This window comes from Lontra canadensis, unplaced genomic scaffold (genome assembly GCF_010015895.1).
Source record: "Lontra canadensis isolate GAN:19392208 unplaced genomic scaffold, GSC_riverotter_1.0 scaffold87, whole genome shotgun sequence".
Classification (NCBI taxonomy): domain Eukaryota; kingdom Metazoa; phylum Chordata; class Mammalia; order Carnivora; family Mustelidae; genus Lontra; species Lontra canadensis.
The window spans coordinates 5,600,681-5,622,462 of NW_022631081.1; the positions used below are offsets into that span (position 1 = coordinate 5,600,681).

General features: G+C 41.4%; 1 protein-coding gene and 1 pseudogene across 8 annotated transcripts in view; one reads left to right on the plus strand and one right to left on the minus strand.

Annotated features, from left to right (window-relative positions):
* Positions 1–318: 318 nt before the first annotated feature.
* Positions 319–21,782, minus strand: part of PRR14L (proline rich 14 like) — a 61,836-nt gene continuing 40,372 nt past the window's right edge. For all 8 annotated transcript variants that reach the window (XM_032883209.1, XM_032883207.1, XM_032883206.1 and 5 more), the window contains 5 exons: positions 20,850–20,921; positions 19,611–19,782; positions 18,927–19,033; positions 6,777–6,848; positions 319–4,773 (listed from right to left, as the gene is read on the minus strand). In XM_032883209.1, coding sequence (XP_032739100.1) covers positions 4,494–4,773; positions 6,777–6,848; positions 18,927–19,033; positions 19,611–19,782; positions 20,850–20,921 — 703 coding nt within the window. In that variant the 3' untranslated portion in view covers positions 319–4,493. The remainder of the gene's footprint in view (positions 4,774–6,776; positions 6,849–18,926; positions 19,034–19,610; positions 19,783–20,849; positions 20,922–21,782) is intronic.
* LOC116882686 lies at positions 5,316–5,715 on the plus strand (annotated as a pseudogene).

A 21,782-nucleotide genomic window follows, 5' to 3' on the forward strand; every position in this document is an offset into this window, starting at 1 on the left:
TCAGCCGGTAGAGCATGTGACTCTTGATCTTGGGGTTTGAAGTTTGAGCCTCAAGCTGGGTGTAGAGATTACTAAAAAAAAAATTTTTTTTTAAAGATTTTATTTATTTTGGGAGAGCGAGCAAGCAGAGGCAGAGGGAGAAAGAGCATCTCAAGCATACTCCATGCTGAGCACAGAGTCCCACGTGGGGTTTGATCTCACAACCCTGAAATCATGACCCAAGCCAAAAATCAAGAGTCAGACACTTAACCAACTGAGCCACCCAAGTGTCCCCCCACTTTTTTTTCCAAAAGGATGAAATAACAGTCTTGAGAGTTATTTGAAAGGTTTTCAAAAAAAATTTTATTTTCATAAATTAACACACATAACAGTGGGAATTTTAGAGTCACAAACTACCAAACAGAAAAGGAACTGCAGGGGCATCTTGTATGCCAATGTTACCAAAAATGTACAAATTTCACTGAACTATTGACCATGATAATATATAAACACTTCAGGCAGCGATTTACTGGCCCAGACCAGCCCAAGGAGATGCTGAGGCCTCTCACCAGGAATTCAAAGCCAATTCAGCACCAGGGAGGGGCTCATGAAGACACACAATGAACAAGCATCAAATCTGAGAATATGCTGTGCTAGATGGAGGGCTTTATGGGGACCCTCACTTTATAATCAAATTAGCATTTGCTGCTCCATTTCTAGTTAAATGATAATGTGAAACTTTGATTTTTGTGAAACTAAGCCTTCCTCCGAAGTCAGCTGTTTACATTAAGAAGTGCAGTTGTGGTAAGGCGCCCTTCCCGTGGATGAATCCAGGAAAGGCTATTCCATACCTCTGGCCAATTATTTAGACTTTGGATACAGCCACCCACAATGTGGTGTTTAAGAGGTCCTTTCCATGATACCAGGGGAAAAGCTTCCAGAAACAAAACAAAACAAAACAAAACAAGGGAATTAAAGAAAGCACCAACTGGGTACTTCTCCCTCGGGTGGTGGGAGAAAAGTATCACTGACTAAAAGTTGGTCTTTCGCAGATCTTACTATACATGGAATTATGAGATGGAATCCCAGCCTGGGGATGGAGCGCTGGCTGTGCCGTTCCATTAGGCTGTGCCAATGCCTTGGCTCTGCTGCCCTAGTCCCGCACACTCCACAGGCTCTCAGTCTGGTGGGCAGGGAGTGAACCCTGGGGGGAGGGATCATGCCCAGATGGTAAGATCTGGAATTTACCTCAGGTTGGCTCTGGTGCCCACGCAAAAGACCCTTTCAGGCAAAACTGTGACAAAGTGTCATGATTTTCACAGCTCGTGAAGGAGCGCTGAGTTTTGGGATTCACAGCATGAGTTTCTAAGCTCTTCAGGCTCCAAGTAAGGCAAACGCTACATGTCTTTCCATTGTACCTCCCTCAGCTGTAGCTCTTAGAGTAAGGTCACTAAGAAAAAGTGGACATAATCTGCTTGAATAGGTGATGAGGTACATTTAAACGAATGGAAAAATGAAGCTGGAAAGGTGACCAAAAGAGAAGGGGAAAGTGGGTGGGGAGCAGATGAGAGGAAAATGTAGCTATAAACTGAAAGATGGGGAAAACAAAAACAAAAACAAAAACCCAAAAAACAAAACAACAACCCATCTTTGAAGTTTCAGTGAAAAGCTGATGGGCAGAACCCTGATTGGACCTGAGATTTCTCCTCTCTTTCCCGTATTAAAAACACTAAACCTCTGGAGTTGAGTTATAGCTGAGTAAATCATGTTAATTGTAACTTCCCACCACTTGGGGTAGGAAGTCCCCATACTCAGAAGTTGTACCAGCCTCCAACCCAGGAGACCTCCAGTAGCTCTGGCCAGGTGGTGTGCCAGCAACCGACTAATGCCTCCCATTGCAGGCAGCTTCCACAGGCTCCGAGGACCACAGAAAGCATTGAAGCTGGCCAGGCCAATGATGAAAATGGATGCTAAAACAGGTTGGCTGAGCATGGTTAGAAGTTGATGCGTCGACTTCAGGCAAGCAATTTCAAGTTTGCAATGGGGGCCCCTTCTTAACTTTGGAGCAGGGGAAAGGCCCTAGTCAGGGGTCAGGCCAAGATTTTCAAGGATAGGCAGGGCTGCCTCAGAGCTGCTTCTCTCCCACATGGCCAGGACAAGGAGAGAGCCCAGGCCTCACTTCCTCCATCCCTCCAGTGTTCCAAATCACTGCTCCTGGCTCTTCCAAGTGCCATGCCTATAAAGCGCAAACTTGAAATTGTGTTTCTGTAATGGTGGTGATGCCACAGCTGTGCCCACTCAACTTCAGTCTGGTAGATGACATGGCTGCCACATTACTAACTCGTCTACACTGGCAATGGAGCTGGCAAACAGGGCTCTGTTGAGTTGCTGGGAGTTTGCACGCTGTCCAGCAGCACTCCCTAAAAACATCTGTTGGAGGATGCAATGGATTACTAATCCCACTCCTTTAGGCAAAAAGAGAGAAGCATTTAGTGTCCAAGGACCTTGTCCCAGGAAGGGAGAGGTACTGAGGTGAAACACAGGTCGTGTCTATACAGTCTGGGCAAAGCGGATATAGAACGACAGAATCTGGTTCATATCATTCAGAGCCAGTGTGGAAGTGTGGCCCTCTTCTAATGCTATTTGGCCAAGGCCTTAGAAGCCTCTGTGGTCACCAAGTATGTATCTCACTTACTAAATGCTATGCCTGAGGCAGTGGGCCTAGAAGACAGACGTGGCACTTTTTTTTTTCTTGCTCATGTCAGTTCTTCTGCTCCAGTGCAGCATAGACTGTCAACCTGCAAAGGAAAGGCACATAGAGACCCCCCGCCCCCACCCCATCTCTCCATCCACTCACAAATGGGGAGACAAAGGAACCCTAGGAGACACACTCCAGGACGGCACCACTCATTCTTCTCTAACAGACTGGCTTTGAAAATATCTCTGGAGTTCTGACAGTCTCTAGGGGCGGATGCTTCCCAGCAGAGGCTCCTAGGAGAACGGGAAGAGGTGACCAGTGTCCTGAGGCTGGGTGTCGCATCTCACTCACCAGCCAAGGAATGTTAATTCTCTGAACTTTAGTTTTGAGAGCAAGAGAGAAAGAAAGATAAAACACAAGGGAAGGAGGTAGGGGGAAGCAAGGCAAGGGCACACAGGAGTTAAGTGGAAAAGGAATGACACCTTTGGGCCTGGCTGACCCATATAGTGTCCTTCTAAGCCACGGATTCCCGCAGGCCCATATAAAGGACACTGCTAACTCTGGCACTCCACAAAATTTCCAGTAGGTTTGACACAGCCCCAAATACGATGGTGTCCTCAGTGAGGGCTGGTGGTAGAATTTCATGATCCCACCACAAGGATGCATCACTGGGTCTGAACCATGCTCTGTCTCACTCCCCACTTCTGGAGCACACTCTGGGTTGACCTTTATCACAGCCTGAGCTGTTATGCCCAATTTTGTTATATACTACCATTTCGGATATAACCCATTAAGACCACACCCAACATTCATATTTTTTAAATGGCTGGGAGGAAAACCTGCTCTTCCTCCCATCATTAAAATAAACACATCAACTTAACGAGCAAGAATGAGAACCCAGATGAAAAAGTACTCCCTCTAACGAGTTACACTGGAAGGTAGAGATGGGGAAGGGGCTGCTTGAAACACATGATGGAAAAATGTCTCTCCATTGTCCCAAACCATGCACTGATACACTGGGTCAAATGCCTGTCATATATTCTGAAGATGTGTATTGTCTTTCTCCTTGGTGTCTTAAAAATTTTGTTTTAAAATCACATTTAAAGGCTCCAAACATGCAGCAATAATACAAAAAAAAAAAAAAAAGGAAATAAAACAAATGAAAATAATCAACACCACAACATTAAAAAGTGCAACTTACTTCGAATGGGGCCTGGACGGGCTCCTCTGGCACTAGTGACCCACAGTCACAGAGGGGAGAAAATGATGGGAAAAAGCCACACACACACACACACACGCACGCACGCACACATGGTTCTAGGCAGACAGACTCAGAGGATTAGGAAACACAACAGCTCATCTTTCCTCAACTACTGAAATGAGCCGGTGTGACTACACAGGACAGGACACCAGGTCCCCCTCCCTAGGCCATGTCTCTAAATAATCTTGGTCTAGCACCACCGTAAACAATGCAGAACTTTCACACGGACGTGCAAATGCTGTGAGTCCTTGGAATCCTAGTGTTACTGAAGGTGTGCTGTGTCCTCCTCCTGAGGATGGCGAGTGGGGGGCGGGGGGAGGAGGCCAGATGTCATTCAGGACCATTTCTAGGATAAAGGGAGCATTCCTGAGGTTCAATACTCAGCAGTAGAAGTAGAGGACCCTCCTTCACCATTTCCTAAAAAGGTTGCACCTTAAAATAGGTAAAAATCCATGGACTGCATCTTGAGTAGTTTGGGTGGTAGGGCAAAATTAGGCAACCTCTTCCAAGGAGCCTGGAAAACCTAAAATTGAGACCCCCAAACTGAATTGCTTCTCAACAACCAGATGGTCGCTCCTGATCCTCCTCTTCCTTGGCAAAAAATGTCTCCAATTCCATTAGTTTCTGTATCAACAGAGCATCGAGCTCCCGACTCTGCAGAGCTGCCTTCTGCGCCCTGGTAAAGCTGCCTGCCACCTTGACCTTACCACGAGCTCTCCTCTTTCGTGGGACGGTAAAATCCTGAAATTCTAGAACTCGTTTTCTCTTCTGCTGGCTGATTGAGATTAGCGTACCATTTCGTTCCTTAGGTTCCTCAAAGATGGTCTCCAAACACCTGAGAACAAAGCACAAAAAACAATCAACACGCTGACTCATGTGGCGCGTCTCCTGGGCCACCAACCCTTCTGGTTAACCGGGGCTAAAACAACTAAAAACTACTTACTCAACTGTCTCCTCTGGCCAGTATTTCTCTCTTTTGTATGAAAATATATATATATGGGTATGTAATATATGAACACATAGTGAAAAAACTGCAGCTGGACAAAAGGGTAAAGAATAAAAGGCCAGCCCTTGTCAGCAACACCAGCAAGTTTTTTTGTGTATCCTCCCAAAAGTCATTCAATGCACAGACACACATAAATAAGCATTTATTATCAGAGGTGAGCTCTTTTATGTAAAATGCCAGAGTAAACATTTTAAAATTAATAAGCCACATAGGACTCTACTACATACTCTTCTTTTTGTTTTTAAACAAGTCTTTAAAAATGTAGAAACCAAAAAAAAAAAAATGTAGAAACCATTCTTTGCTCATAGACTATAATAAAAAAAAAAAAGGACTTTTTCCGCCATCTTGGGGCCTGTCGAGGCCTGCTGGGAACAGGACTCCTCTAAAACGCCTAATAATGTCTGGAAGGCTGTGGTCCAAGGCCATTTTTGCTGGCTATAAGCGGGGTCTCCGCAACCAGAGGGAGCATACAGCTCTTCTTAAAATCGAAGGTGTATATGCTCGAGATGAAACGGAATTCTATCTAGGCAAGAGATGTGCTTACGTGTACAAAGCAAAGAACAACACAGTGACTCCTGGTGGCAAACCAAACAAAACCAGAGTAATCTGGGGAAAAGTAACTCGTGCTCATGGAAACAGCGGCATGGTTCGTGCCAAATTCTGAAGCAACCTTCCTGCTAAAGCCATTGGCCACAGAATCCGTGTGATGCTGTACCCCTCAAGGATTTAAATTGAATGAAAAGTAAATAAAGGTGTAGATTTGTTCTCGTGTATTTTTGTTAAAAAAAAAAAAAAAGAAAAAAGGAAAGAAAAGAAACAGGCCATTGGCTGAATTTGCCATGTAGCCTGTTGACCCATGACATTTATCTTCCACTTTGAGTTTTTTCCCTCTTACTCAAATGGTAGCAAATTACATACACTATCTTATGCACTGTGCCTCTCTGACTTGCTAATAACTTTTTTTTAAAGAAAGATTTTATCTATTTGACGATGAGAGACAGAGAGCACAAGCAGGGGGAGCAGCAGAGGGAGAGGGAGAAGCAGCCTCCTCACTGAGCAGCTCGATCCCGATTCATCTTTTTTTTTGTTGTTTTTAAATAATTTTTTATTTTTTAATTAACATACAATGTATTATTAGCCCCAGGGGTACAGGTCTGTGAATCGCCAGGTTTACACACTTCACAGCACTCACCATAGCACATACCTTCCCCAATGTCCATAACCCAACCACCCTCTCCCTACCTCCCTCCCAAAGGCAACCCTCAGTTTGTTTCTGATTTATCTTTTTAATGGCTATACAGTACATTCCATTATGAGGCTGGATTACAATTTAATCAAAACTAGATTAGTGGATATTTTCAGTTATTTCCAATCCTTTCCTATTATTTAGCACTGCTGCAATGAATAATCTGTACAAACGTCTTAGAGCAAATGTTCAATTTACAGGATAAAATCCTAGAAACTCTCTTGCTACAACCTGAACATAACAGGAATTTAAAAAATGTTCCCTGACTTAAACTGAATTCAGACTCAAAGGCAGCCAGTGAAATTTGTTCTGTATTTGGAATCATATCTGAAGATTGACCATTATTAGTCCTGAAGAAGAGAGCTGGCATGTTTGCTAAAAACACAAGTACAAATTGAAATAAGACGTTTTCTGTACCTACATCACTCAACACACATTCCTGTCCCATCCTACCACCAACCCCGGTCCAAATGCTGGGAAGTAAAATAACTGAACATAAAACCCTTTCTGAAGTGAAAGGATTGGAGATTTGCATTGATCATTTCAGAAGCCCTCCCAGTCTATTAACTCCTACTCATGTACCCACCTGTTTGCAGGAGGAGACTTATAATTCTTATTGGTATAGATTTCTTCTAAACTAAACTCCTTTTTCTTTAACCTGAAAAGAGAACAAAATAAGTTATTCACGCTTTTTTTTTAAGATTTTATTTATTTATGAGAGACAGAGAGTGAGAGCACAAGCAGGGGAGAGGGGAGGAATAGACTCCCCATTGAGCAGAGGACCCTGGGAGCATGACCTGAGCTTAAGGCAGATTCTCAACCAAGTAAGCCACCCAGACGCCCCTCTCCACTGAAAGATAAACTCCTCAACGTGAGGCAGGAATCCATCAGAATCCTAGAGGAGAACATAGGCAGTAACCTCTTTGACATCAGCCACTGCAACTTCTTTCAAGATATGTCTCCAAAGGCAAAGGAAACAAAAGCGAAAATGAACTTTTGGGACTTCATCAAGATCAAAAGCTTCTGCACAGCAAAGGAAACAGTCAACAAAACAAAGAGGCAACCCACGGAATGGGAGAAGATATTTGCAAATGACAGTACAAAGGGCTGATATCCAAGATATATAAGGAACTCCTCAAACTCAACACCCAAAACACAGATAATCATGTCAAAAAATGGGCAGAAGATATGAACAGACATTTATCCAATGAAGACATACAAGTGGCTAACAGGCACATGAAAAAATGTTCATCATCACTAGCCATTAGGGAGATTCAAATCAAAACCACATTGAGATACCACCTTACACCAGATAGAATGGCCAAAATTAGCAAGACAGGAAACAACATGTGTTGGAGAGGATGTGGAGAAAGGGGAACCCTCTTACACTGTTGGTGGAAATGTAAGTTGGTGCAGCCACTTTGGAAAACAGTGTGGAGATTCCTTAAGAAATTAAAAATAGAGGGACGCCTGGGTGGCTCAGTTGGTTGGACGACTGCCTTCGGCTTGGGTCATGATCCCGCAGTCCCGGGATCGAGTCCCACATCGGGCTCCCAGCTCCTTGGGGAGTCTGCTTCTCCCTCTGACCTTCTCCTCGCTCATGCTCTCTCTCACTGTCTCTCTCTCAAATAAATAAATAAAATCTTTAAAAAAAAAAAAAAGAAATTAAAAATAGAGCTTCCCTATGACCCTGCAATTGCACTCCTGGGTATTTACCCCAAAGATACAGATGGAGTGAAAAGAAGGGCCATCTGTACCCCAATGTTTATAGCAGCAATGGCTACGGTCGCCAAACTGTGGAAAGAACCAAGATCCCTTCAACGGACGCATGGATAAGGAAAATGTGGTCCATATACACTCTGGAGTATTATGCCTCCATCAGAAAGGATGAATACCCAACTTTTGTAGCAACATGGACGGGACTGGAAGAGATTATGCTGAGTGAAATAAGTCAAGCAGAGAGAGTCAATTATCATATGGTTTCACTTATTTGTGGAGCATAACAAATAGCATGGAGGACAAGGGGAGATGGAGAAGAGAAGGGAGTTGGGGGAAATCAGAGGGGGAGACGAACCATGAGAGACTGTGGACTGTGACGAACAAACTGAGGGTTCTAGAGGAGGTCTTTCAGCCCTTCCGCAATGAGTTTTAAATGGCTCATGTGCACAGCACAAGCTAGATTTTTCTTTTCTAGGCTGCCAATTTTCAGCTTTATGAAATTTTGTCCATTTATACTTACTGGCAATGATATAACTGTATTTGTATCTGTTATCATATTTTACAGCTTCTTTTAATCCTACCTTTTCAATGTTTTTCTTCTCCTTGACTGACTGTTTACTTTCTCTTTTTTATCCCCCCTTACTGGCTTGGAAATTATACATTCCTTTTTTAGTGGTTGGCAAGAATTTCAGTAAGTATTTTTAACTTAGAAAATGAAGTACATCATTTTTACCCTTTTCCCAAACACAGGTCCCTGGAATTTTTTTTTTTTTTAAGATTTTATTTATTTGTCAGAGAGAGAGGGAGAGAGAGCGAGCACAGGAAGACAGATGGCAGGCAGAGGCAGAGAGAGAAGCAGGCTCCCCGCCGAGCAAGGAGCCTGATGTGGGACTCGATCCCAGGACGCTGGGATCATGACCTGAGCCGAAGTCAGCTGCTTAACCAACTGAGCCACCCAGGTGTCCCAGGTCCCTGGAATTTTTAATCCCAATCAAACCCATCTCAATTTGTATGTTACTCGTGTTCTATTTTGTCTGTCTCCCTTTTCATTTTGTAATTTATTTGGTGAAGAAACCAGGTCGTTTGACCTGTGGCTTCCCCAGTCTAGATTTTCTCGATTACACCTACACAGTATCATTTAACCTGTTCCTCTGACCCAAACATATGGGAACTACTATAGGTATTTCCTACAGACCGACGATTAGATATAGATGCATAATCAGATTTAGGTGTTTTGATAGGAAGATTTTTAGATGGTGGTATATACTTAAATCATGAGGGACCTGTTGTTGACTTTTTTTGTAATACTAATAGCCACTGAAAAAGGTTGACTACATTTATTACTTCTTTAGGGTCATACATGGTGATAGTCTATCACTCCTCCAATCATTAGGTAGAATTCTTCTGTCTAAATTGAAAAACCTCATGCTCATCAATTACTTGGTAATCCTGAGGTACAACATATGCAGGAAAAACAAATCATACCTGGTTCTTTCCCCTTATTTACTGATTTCCAAAACAATTAATTGGTTCTCTAATCTCGTCCAAATATGGCCAATGGATTGTAGGGGTGTCTGGGTGGCTCAGTCAGTTAAGTGTCTGACTTTGGCTTGGGTAATGATCTCAGGGTTCTGGGATCAAGCCCCACACAGGGCTCCCTCCTCGGCTGGGAGTCTGTTTCTTCCTTTTCCTCTGTGGTCTCTCACTTTCTCTCAAATAAATAAAATCTTTTTTTAAAAGTGTCATTATAAACTATAGCACTTAAACATATTTCTTGTGCTTTAATCTTTTCTTTTTCTTTCTTTTTTTTTTTTAAATATTTTATTTATTTATTTGACAGAGATCACAAGTAGGCAGAGAGGCAGGCAGAGAGAGAGAGGAGGAAGCAGGCTCCCTGCAGAGCAGAGAGCCTGATGCGGGGCTCGATCCCAGAACCCTGGGCTTTAACCCACTGAGCTTTAACCAGAAGGCAGAGGCTTTAACCCACTGAGCCACCCAGGCGCCCCATGCTTTAATCTTTTCAATGCTCAGACCATTTCATCTGTGGCCAATGGGAGTTCCAAACTGGTTTCTGATCTATTTGATATGACCTTAGTAGTCTTTGAAAGCTTTAGCATTTCCTGGTAAGAAAAGATATTCTATATGCATCTTTAAAAAAAAAAAGAAATTTTATTTACTTATTTGAGAGAAACAATGAGCGAGCAGGAGGAGCAGCAAAGGGAGAGGGACAAGCAGACTCCATGCTGAGCATGGAGCCCAATGTGGGGCCCAATCTCACAACCTGGCGATCATGACCTGAGCCAAAATCAAGAACGGGATGCTTAACTGACTGAGCCCGCCAAGCTCCCCTACACTCATCTTGTACATTTTCTGCTACAGAACTTTAATCAGTCCTTGAGAAGTCTTGGTTCATATACCATAAAATTCACCCTTTTATTCATTTGCTTGAGTATACTCAGTTCATTTTGGCTACTATGTGGAAGAGGATAGCTGCAGGTCACCACACTTATCTAAGTAGAAACTTATTTTCAGAGAGCATAACTTTTACATTAACTATTATGAAAGAGCAAATCACAATGTTTCTGTATATTTTAAACCTGTCATTCAGATAAGAAAAGTAGTCTGCAGAGCATGTCAATTAACTCTGGCATCATGTTTTAGTTTCTGAAAATCTTATGAGGTTTTGTTTGGTTCAATTTCAATTCAGCGAAGAACATGCTCATGGAAGATACACATAAATAACAACACATATATAATTTTTAATAGTGATTAAGCACTGGCATTCCAACAGACAGCAGCTACTCTGCTTCTTACTGGTAGCAACTGCTACATTAAAGATGTCAGATGGGCAGTCTGAAAGTGAAAGTCATTCTGACTGGCAAATCAGGGCAGTATGCGTCATTTCTGCGCTGAGGTGAAAGATGGTAAACAGAGCTCAGATTCTGGAATTTCTGGCCCTTAACAAACTCTGCCTTCTTCAGAGAGGCTTCACTCACTGGAATGGTGCAGTCTGCCTCAAAAGCCCATGTTCTATGGAGGAACGACCACCTTGCCCAGAGTGGTTTTGGCGAGAGTCTACATTTGAGTGTCTTCCCATCTGGTGGGTCCTCTCTCCCTCATCACTTGATTTGTTTTTATGACTTGCACCAGGAGGAAGGCAATTTCAGAGAAAACTCTCTGTGTAAGGTGTGGTCTTGAGGCTGAGATGTGCTGATATATATGCTAAGCAGAATACAGCAACAACTTTTGATGGCACCTGTTTTCTGGCCTAGAAAATGACTAGGGACATTGAATCCCTAAGGTGACCAAACTGCTTGAGTAACAATGACTTTTATATTCTGAGGCAGAGAGAACAAATCTCTATATACAGCCAAAGACAAAACATCAGGCATTTGGGGGGGGAGGTTCAAATTCTCATTTTGAGCAATTACATCCCTCATTTATAAATGTTTATAAAAGACATGGCTGCAGAAATGGTCTATATAAAACAAAGAAGTCTTAAGAATTCCTATTTCCCTGTTTTATACAATACAGTACAATACAATACAAACAATACAATTCCTATTTCCTGTTTTATACAAATGGCAGCATTCCACAGACAATTTTTGCTCTAGCCAACATTACCTTAAGACACCGATTATTTAAAATGGTACATCTTGGTTTTTTGAAAGATTATATGGCATTCTGTTCTTTTGAATAGATGTACCATAAATTATTTGATCAGGCCCATATTTTTCTTAGTCTTCTGACATTATTATGATGTTGAGTTTTATACACGTCATTTCCTATATATGGAAGTGTATCTGTATCAGAAATTCCTAGATATCCAAAGGGTCTGCACATTTCTAATTTTGATACAGCCCTCCAAACAAGCAATGTGGTGTTATGATCATTTGTTCCATTTGGGTAAGAGCTATTTTCATTTCCTTACCTGTGGGCCGTCTATCTAGTCACATCCTTTGCCCAGTTTTCTGTGGGGATTTTCATTTTCTCTTATCAATTTGTAGAATTCTGGTGTGTTTGTATGCACAAGCATGTGTATGTATGTAAATTAGCCTTTTGATAGGAGTTTATGGTTTCTTAAAAATTTTAAATTTTACAGCTTTTTTTTCAGCTTTATGACATGTAACTGACAAATAAAATTGTAAGACATTTAAAGTGTACATCTTGAGGCTCTGTTATGTGTATACATTGTGAAAGGCCTCCTCCCATCTAGTCAATTAGAAGCTGTGGATTTTTTTTTTTAAGTTTTTATTGGAGACAGAGTGTACGTGTGCAAAAGGGCGGGGGGGGTGCAGTCTCAAGAAGACTCCCCACCAAGTGCAGAGCCCGTAACCAAGGCTCAGTCTTAGGACCTAAGATCATGACCTGCGCTGAAATAGAGTTAGGCACTTAACTGACTAAGCCACCCAGGTGCCCCACAAATTGTGTTGTGACTTTATGATATTTCTTTTTCTAGCAGAAGTGCTAGATTTTTATGAAATATATTTCTCAGACTTTTATTTTATGGCTCTGGACTTTGTATTCTAGGCAGTCACTCCAGTTAGAAATTTCCTATGGGCAGGGGCACCTGGCTGGCTCAGTCAGTGAAGCATGTGACTCTTGATCTTGGGGCCATGCGGGGGGAGAGTTTATGTAAAAAAAAAAAAAAATTCCTATGGTTTCCTCAAGTATTCTTACAGTCTGATTTGTTTCCGTTTAAATCTGATTCATTTGGAATTTCTTCTAGTAAAAGGTCTAAGATACAGATTCAACTTTATTATTTCTTTGAAGATTTTATTTATTTTTGTAAGATTTTATTTTTTGAGAGAGAGAGTGAGTGAGCGAGAGAGAACACGAGAAAGGGGAGAGGCAGATAGAGGAGAGAGAGACTACCCAATGAGCAGGGAGCCCTACAAGGGGGTCAGTATTCCAGGACTCTGGGATCATGACCTAAGCCACCCAGGTGATCCCAAAATTTTACTTTTAAGTAATCTTTATACCCAACATGTGGCTTGAACTTACAGCCCTGAGAACAAAAGTTGCATGTTCTACTGACAGACAGCCAGGCAACACTCCCCACCAAGTTTATTACTTTTTTTTTTCTTCAAGATTTTATTTATTTATTTGACAGAGAGAGATCACGAGTAGACACAGAGGCAGGCAGAGAGAGAGGGAGGGAAGCAGGCTCCCTGCTGAGCAGAGAGCCCGATTTGGGACTTGATCCCAGGACCCTGAGACCATGACCTGAGCCGAAGGCAGCGGCTTAACCCACTGAGCCACCCAGGTGCCCCAAGTTTATTACTTTTAAAATGGCTACCCAGTTGCCACTGATTTGAGGGGACACCTTGATCACATACTAAATCTGTGTTTGTGTCTAGTTCTGGACTTTCTATTTTATCAATTTGTATGTTTATGATCTGGCACTACACCATTCTTATTTACTGAGACTTTACAATATATTTTAATATCTCTCAGGATTAGTACCTCTCTTATTTCACTCCTTTTCTGAATTTTCCTCTCTATTCTTGCTTCTTTATTCTTCCATGTGACTGTGTTAAATACCACTTTTCCATTTATTCAAATTTCTCCTTAAAAGGACAGTCTCTTGGTCAAATGAACTGCATTCATATTTCTGGTGTATACTGGCATGTACCAGCTATCAAATTATTGCTTCTTAGATCAAAATGTACCTTTTAGTACCTACTCTGTGAAAATGGAATCTTGGACTCTCAACGCATTTCTTCTTTACAGTAAGTGTGACGCTAAAAGCTTTGGCAGAAGAGGGCACTGGGGCAACACTGTAGGAGGAAAGGAGCTTCTCTTCCTGGTTCTGGTAAACTCCCCCCAGCCCCCGTCACTGTGCGTGCTTGTTGGGATGTCAAGGAGGGGCATCTGGAGTGGGCTCAGCCCTAGCTGTGTGGACAGAGCATGTAGTCCTTCAGTGCTCTGGCAACCCTAGCCTGGTGATCATGTCACATGTTTCCGTGTCAGGAAATACGTGGCACTCCAGGCTATAAGCTTGCACTCCAACTTCCTGAGGGCTGTTTCCTGTGGCCCTCCTGAAAGAAATACCACATGCTCCAGGACTTACATCCGAAGCAGTATCCCCTTCCCCTGCATGCCCACCTACCTCAGCTTGTCTGCACCCTGCAAAGTTGCTATTTCCTGCTTGCCTAGCTGTGGCCTTAGCAACCCAGACATCCAATGGGTTGCAACTATACCCTCTCCAACAAAGTCTAAATGGCAACTTATGGAGGTCTCCCCTCTTCCAAGTTTGTCCTTCTTTGATTACTTGCCCTCAGTCTTAGGGTACCCTCAGAATTCTCTGTACATCTTGTGGTTACTCTCCTATTATAGTTTAAGATTTTATTTTACCATTTCCCTACTTAACATACTGTGTAGTTTTTCTGGTTGGACTGACAGACACGTGAACTCCCAAGAGCTAAATAAGGTTGCTGTTAAATACCCTAGACTAGTGGCATTCACACCAGTGTACCAGAAGATATGCCACAGAGTACATGAATACACTGTTTTAGTGGAATCTATCCCCCAATCTTTATTTTTTTTTTATTTCTTTTCAGCGTAACAGTATTCATTGTTTTTGCACCACACCCAGTGCTCCATGCAATCCATGCCCTCTCTAATACCCACCACCTGGTTCCCCCAACCTCCCACCCCCTGCCCCTTCAAAACCCTCAGATTGTTTTTCAGAGTCCATAGTCTCTCATGGTTCACTTCCCCTTCCAATTTCCCTCAACTCCCTTTTCCTCTCCATCTCCCTTTGTCCTCCATGCTATTTGTTATGCTCCACAAATAAGTGAAACCATATGATAATTGACTCTCTCTGCTTGACTTATTTCACTCAGCATAATCTCTTCCAGTCCCGTCCATGTTGCTACAAAAGTTGGGTATTCATCCTTTCTGATGGAGGCATAATACTCCAGAGTGTATATGGACCACATTTTCCTTATCCATGCGTCCGTTGAAGGGATCTTGGTTCTTTCCACAGTTTGGCAACCGTGGCCATTGCTGCTATAAACATTGGGGTACAGATGGCCCTTCTTTTCACTCCAGCTGTATCTTTGGGGTAAATACCCAGGAGTGCAATTGCAGGGTCATAGGGAAGCTCTATTTTTAATTTTTTGAAGAATCTCCACACTGTTTTCCAAAGTTGCTGCACCAACTTGCATTCCCACCAACAGTGTAAGAGGGATTCCCTTTCTCCACATCCTCTCCAACACACGTTGTTTCCTGTTTTGCTAATTTTGGCCATTCTATCTGGTGTAAGGTGGTATCTCAATGTGGTTTTGATTTGAATCTCCCTGATGGCTAGTGATGATGAACATTTTTTCATGTGTCTGATAGCCATTTGTATGTCTTCATTGGAGAAGTGTCTGTTCATATCTTCTGCCCATTTTTTTATATGATTGTTTTGTGTGTGTTGAGTTTGAGGAGTTCTTTATAGATCCTGGATATCAACTTTTTCTCTGTACTGTCATTTGCAAATATCTTCTCCCATTCCGTGGGTTGCCTCTCCCAATCTTTAATTTCCTAGAACTTCTAGTCATAGGTTTGAGAAGTGTCCTTGAATGTTTATGCAGATTTCTCCATCCCCACGAATTCTTTCAGAACAGCACCTACCCATCCCGAATGTTACTTCAGTAAATGAGTCAAATCAGTGATCGTGCTGAGTCCCCTTCAGTAATTAATGAAATCACAGTAAACTTGTATTGGATTGGTATTTCCCTATCACATATAGTTCCAGTAAGAGAGGAGTGGTTTTAGAAATAGGGTACTTTGGCTGGTGTCAGAATATTCAGATTTCATATATGCTGCAGAATGGGTTTGTCAGGGTGACCCTACATCATGTGTCTCCTGATTATTATCAAACAATGCCTCCTTAAGAAGGAGGGCCTACTTAACAGTCAATTCTTCTTTCTTAAGATATACCACTGAAATGTTTACCAAGACTATCAAACATTATTAGATGAAGTGTGTAAAACCCACAAACAAAAATTTTAAGTAATTTCCTTCAGTTCAAGAATAAACTTAACAAATCACATTAAGAAAAATTTATTTCGATTATTTAATCCTCATCTTATTTTAGCTTATAAAATGTTGTAACTTCGGGGCGCCTGGGTGGCTCAGTGGGTTAAAGCCTCTGCCTTCAGCTCAGGTCATGGTCCCAGAGTCCTGGGATCGAGCCCCGCGCATCGGGCTCTCTGCTCAGCAGGGAGCCTGCTTTCTCTTCTCTCTCTGCCTGCCTCTCTGCCTACCTGCGATCTCTGTCAAATAAACAAATAAATAAATCTTAAAAAAAAAAAATGTTGTAACTTTTACACCTGTTAACAGCAGCAAAAATTACAGAATACTGCCATGCAAGCTGGTTTCATAGTACATTTTCTCCTACATTAAATATTGAAGCAGTCCTAAGATTTACATAAGTAGGTTTATTTGATGTTTTACATGGCTCTTAATTGTTCCTAAAAGTCCAATAACATTGTTTGATTCATGTATGCATGCACATTTACTGAAGCAGTATCATGCTTTTACCACACTCCTCACTTCATTATTTATTTATTTTTAAAAAAATATTTAATTTATTTATTTGAGAGAGACACAGCGAGAGAGGGAACACAAGCAGGGTGAGCGGGAGAGGGAGAAGCAGGCTTCCCGCCAAGCAGGGAGCTGAATTCGGAGCTTAATCCCAGCACCCTGGGATCATGACCTGAGCAGAAGGCAGATGCTTAATGATTGAGCCACGCAGGTGTCCCCTCACGTCCTGATTTATTATTCTAACTACACATTACCTTAGTTTATTACAAATCCAGTAATGACAAACAGCATTGCCATGTTATTTTAATAATGTGCTATTAAAATAAATTATATATTTGTTATATATGATTTTAATTTTGACTTACAGCTTTTACAAGTAGGATATTTTCAGAACTTATATCTATATAGAAATGCAAGATATTTTACTGGTAAGATATGTTCCATAATTTATTTCTCAATGGTTTGCATAATTTTCTTAAGTGCGAATTAATACATTTACTTGAGTTGGAAAACAAAAGTTAGGGAGTAAGAATGATTTGGCTGATGGGCTTGAATAATAAAAACTGTGTTTGCCGATTTAGTTATATGTTAAGGGGTGGGGGAATGTGCAAAATGGGTAAAGGGGAGTGGGAGATTAGGGTTTCCTGTCATGGAATGAACAAGTCACAGGGATAAAAGGTATAGCACAGGGAATATAGTCAACGGTATTATAACAGTATTGTATGGTGACAGATAAGAGTTACAACTGTGGTGAGCACAGCATAATATGTAGTCTTGTTGAACCACTGTACTGCACATGGGAAACTAATGTAACATTGTGTCAAGTGTATTAAAAAAAGTTGAATGTCAAGGCTTTTCCATACATTTACTACACTAAAATCTGTAACTTCAAGGTTTTTTGACAAAAGAGGATGGGAATAAAAAGCACTTTATCAAATGGCATCTTAGACTAAGGCTTGTTAAAAATCTTATTTTTTCAACCTCTTTCATTATACTGACTTAAATAAAGTATCTCTAACTGAAAGACCAGCATACAAATTACTGGGCATCTGACACTTACTGGTCAGATCTTTTTGGTGTGTTGCTTGTACAATGAAACACTCACTGCTTCAATGCCTGGTAACAGAACCTATATGAGTCAGCACTTGTCAATTCTTTGCTTTCAATAAAATTAGGTGATAAATCATTAAATATAATTTGATGATAGAGCACTCTGTGATTTTTGGGCTAATAATATTACTTGAAAGAAGTTTAAAGGACTGAATGCCATTACTATATTAACTGTCTCTACTCCGAACTACTTATTTATCATAAAAAGGTTTTTCAGAACTTATATCTACATACAAATGCAAGATAGAATACATCTGATTTTGAATCCTATTTCGTTCTAGTAATAAGTACTATTCAACCTAGGATATCTGAAATATTTTAAAATTTCTCTTATAAAGACATATGGTAGGATGATCAATAAAAGAACAGTAAGATAAAAATATATTAAGACAAAACCATGTGGGAAAAGTAGGTCAATTATGATTATAGTAACAATTATTGCATTTGAGTTGTGTGAAGCAATATAATAGGCACAGTACACATTTTTTCCTCAACTGGACTGTAGAGCAATCTTAAGTGTTAGGAATTCTTATTACACTTTATAGACACATTCTTGAAGTTCAGCAAGGTTTAATAACTTACCTGGAGTCACTTAAGGGACTACTGTTAGGCTTCTATTTGCCAGTGAGAAATGAAGGAGTGAAATCTACCACAAGAAAATGTAACTCTGGAGATCTTTTATAAAATGTTATTTTCATAGTGTGTCTCTATAATGTACAGTACACCAAACACCTAATTTGGTAATCTGTTTTTTCTTTCCACTTCCTGTTTTAGGGTTAGCAATGATCTCTGTCATAAAAAATAAATCTTTAGAAACCAAGTTTTTAAAGGCCATGATATAGACCATAGCATGGATCTGGCATTTTCTTTTAAAAAAGAGAGAGAGAGAAAGAAAAAAAAAATTTCAACTTCTTTCTCTCATGACATTAGGTCCCTTGTCAATTTGCACCAGCATGTTGTGAGCTTGGGCTGTGGGTTCAGGTAAAAACCATGTGAGAGAGAAGCCGCCTGAGCCACGACTGACACCATGGCCTAAAACAGGTGTCTTAAACATTAAGCCCTGGCATCCTCATCTAAACCTGGGAGCGACAATTGCGCTGACCTCTCAGCACCACTGGGGGACAAACAGACTATATACACAAAGGGACAGAATAATATCTGGCATAGTGAGCTTGATAAAAATGATTAAGAATACAGAACAATATCCCTGGCACATAAATCTCTGGTCATATTACCAATTAACTGTTTTGGATAAATTCCTAGAAGTGTAATAAATAGCTTAGAGTGTATGACCATTTAAAAGGTCATTATATTCTACCAAACAATTTTCCAAAAAAGTGGACCTATGTGTATTAGAGAAGGAGCTCACCTTTTGGGTCGAGGAAGGCCCATAGGGGTAAGATTAGGGTCTGGCTTAGGAATGGTTTTCCGGATACGAATCTGTGAGACTTTCTTTGGCCTCTTCTCTGGCTCAGCCTATTTTTAAAGATTAAGAAGAAAGACGGTCAAGTTGTAAGACATTTTAAATACATAAAGTCCTTTTTCTTGACACTCTAAGATTTTGCTTCCTCAGTTTATAGATGACTCTAACTCATAGTTTATGACAAAGCTCTACTTACTCCTGCTGACAGTGTTCTCAGCAACCACTCCCTTTATATTATTAGAAGAGAATCCGTACATTCAGCTCAGATATTGAGATTAGCAATATGAAAGCCTGTTAACTGTTGGAGACAGAGAGAGATTGCAAAATTGAAGAATACCATTGTTCACTCATCTTTGAATGCACGAAGCAGCTCTTTGGTCTAATACTCTAAATACTGTTAAATGCTATCATCGAAAAAAAGGGACCTGGAAAACAATGCAGATTCAGAGATCCAGAGTAGCCTTCAGTGGCCAAGGAGAAAAACCCCTGCTTTGGTAATCTCCAGCACTCAGCTGAAGCTAACAGTGATAAGCAAAGACACCCAGGGGCCTGTGTACCCGTCATGTGATCTGCGGACCTCAATGGATGCTTCCAGTACTGCCCCCGACTCTATCAGCTCTTTACATTTACCTCCTTCTCTTCTGGAGGGCTGCTCTGTGGATGGGGGCATGACGCTGCCACACTATCCAGCTCATCAAATTCAGGAACCTGGAACTCGGAGGCTGAAAGCAGGAGCTTGCTGACAGCTGAGTCTGTTACCAAGCAAGACTTTGGTACCAAGGCAGGGAATGGAGGTTCTAGTCTAGCACCATGGAAAGAAAAACGGAGAAGGAACATATGAGACAGGTTTTGCTTTCTACCTGGGCAAATACAACTCCTTAACATCAGACTAAGGTTGAAGATCTTCCCTTTTTCTAGCAATGATGTTTCCAGCCAAGGGATTCTCTAGTTATTTCTGGACACACCCTGTGTCTACATACTTAAAAAAATTATGTGGGGGCGCCTGGGTGGCTCAGTGGGTTAAAGCCTCTGCCTTTGGCTCAGGTCATGATCCCAGGGTCCTGGGATCGAGCCCCACATCGGGCTGTCTGCTCCGCAGGGAGCCTCCTTCCTCTTCTCTCTCTCTCTGCCTGCCTCTCTGCCTACTTGTGATCTCCATCTGTCAAATAAATAAATAAAATCTTTGAAAAAAAAAATTATGTGGATGTGGCCAATCCTTTCCTTGGTGTAGAACAGTTTTTTTTTTTTTTTAAGATTTTATTTATTTATTTGACAGATATCACAAGTAGGCAGAGAGGCAGGCAGAGACAGAGAGAGGGGGAAGCAGGCTCCCCGCTGAGCAGAAAGCCAGATGCGGGGCTCGATCCCAGGACCCCGGGACCATGACCTGAGCCGAAGGCAGAGGCTTTAACCCACTGAGCCACCCAGGCACCCCTAGAACAGTTTTATAAGGAAAAATATAAAAAGGAACAGACTCTTTGGAGGAAAAAGGCATTTAGTGAACTGAACAAAAGAACTGTGCTCAGATAAGATCAATCCCATCAAGGCTATGAAGATGGCTCTATGACCAAGAGACAGCTTGACAGGGAATCTGTGGTTTAATGAGCTGGCTAATGATTTTGACTTTTTTTTCAGTAAATGGTACTGATTACACATCCTTAGGTGCTACTTATGATAAAAGATATCTGAATCTCAGATCACGTTTGGAAGGAAAAGATGTCAGAATCATGCTGTGCTCGATGTACACCATCTGGCAGCGCGTCCTCTCAGGTGCTGTGTTTGCTTGCACATTCACTCTTTCCTTGGTCTCCCACACATGCACACACATTCGTTGCAAGCCCTCTGTACCAGGTGCTGCTGGAGGCTTACCTCATCTGACTGCCACTGGTGTTATAAGAAGCTTCCATGCCTGGAAGAGGCACATATGGTAACATGGTGTGGCTGAGGTGGAGCAAAAGTACAAAAGCAACAGGTTAGGGCAGTGGAACAACAGGAAAGTTTTGATGCCACTGTGGTACTCAAAGGTTTTGATGCCCCTGATGGCACATGATATGCAATTAGGCCCCAGGAAGATAAGAAATGTCAGTCACTCAGAAAGAAGAAAAACAGCCTGCAGTCATGAGAATTACATTTGCCTGCCCACCATTGGAATGGAGGCAGGCTGATGGGAAGATATTTTCTAACTTATATGGGAAGAAAATAGAGAGAGTAACAAAGAGAGGACAATAAGAGAATGGAGGGGAACAAGGATGACTCTGAGTCTTACACCTTCTGTTGTTAAATATATATCTCAAAAGGTTTCAAAAAATGATTCACAGATAAAAAATCTTATATTATTCTTTTTATTAATGCTATTAAAATAAAATCTAATTTTTAAAAAAAGATTTTATTTATTTGACAGAGAGAGAGAGAGAGATCACAAGTAGGCAGAGAGGCAGGCAGAGAGAGAAAGGGGAAAGCAGGTTCCTTGCTGAGCAGAAAGTCTGATGCTGGCCTTGATCCCATGACCCTGGGACAGTGACCTGAGCCGAAGGCAGAGGCTTAACCCACTGAGCCACCCAGGCACCCAAAATAAAATCTAATTTCTATACCCTTAGAGAAGATTATGAAGAAACCTTGCTTTCTTTAAAGCCAAGTTCCACAGAAAACATGGTTATGTAGAAGAAAACCACTAACAGGGTTAGCTCCTTTGTAATTAAGCTTTTATTTTTATAAATGAAGCAATGGTATTCATCACTTATAGATACATCAATACGTGATGGTGGAAAGCTTTTTGTGCCTCTCAAAGTAAAACCTTTATCA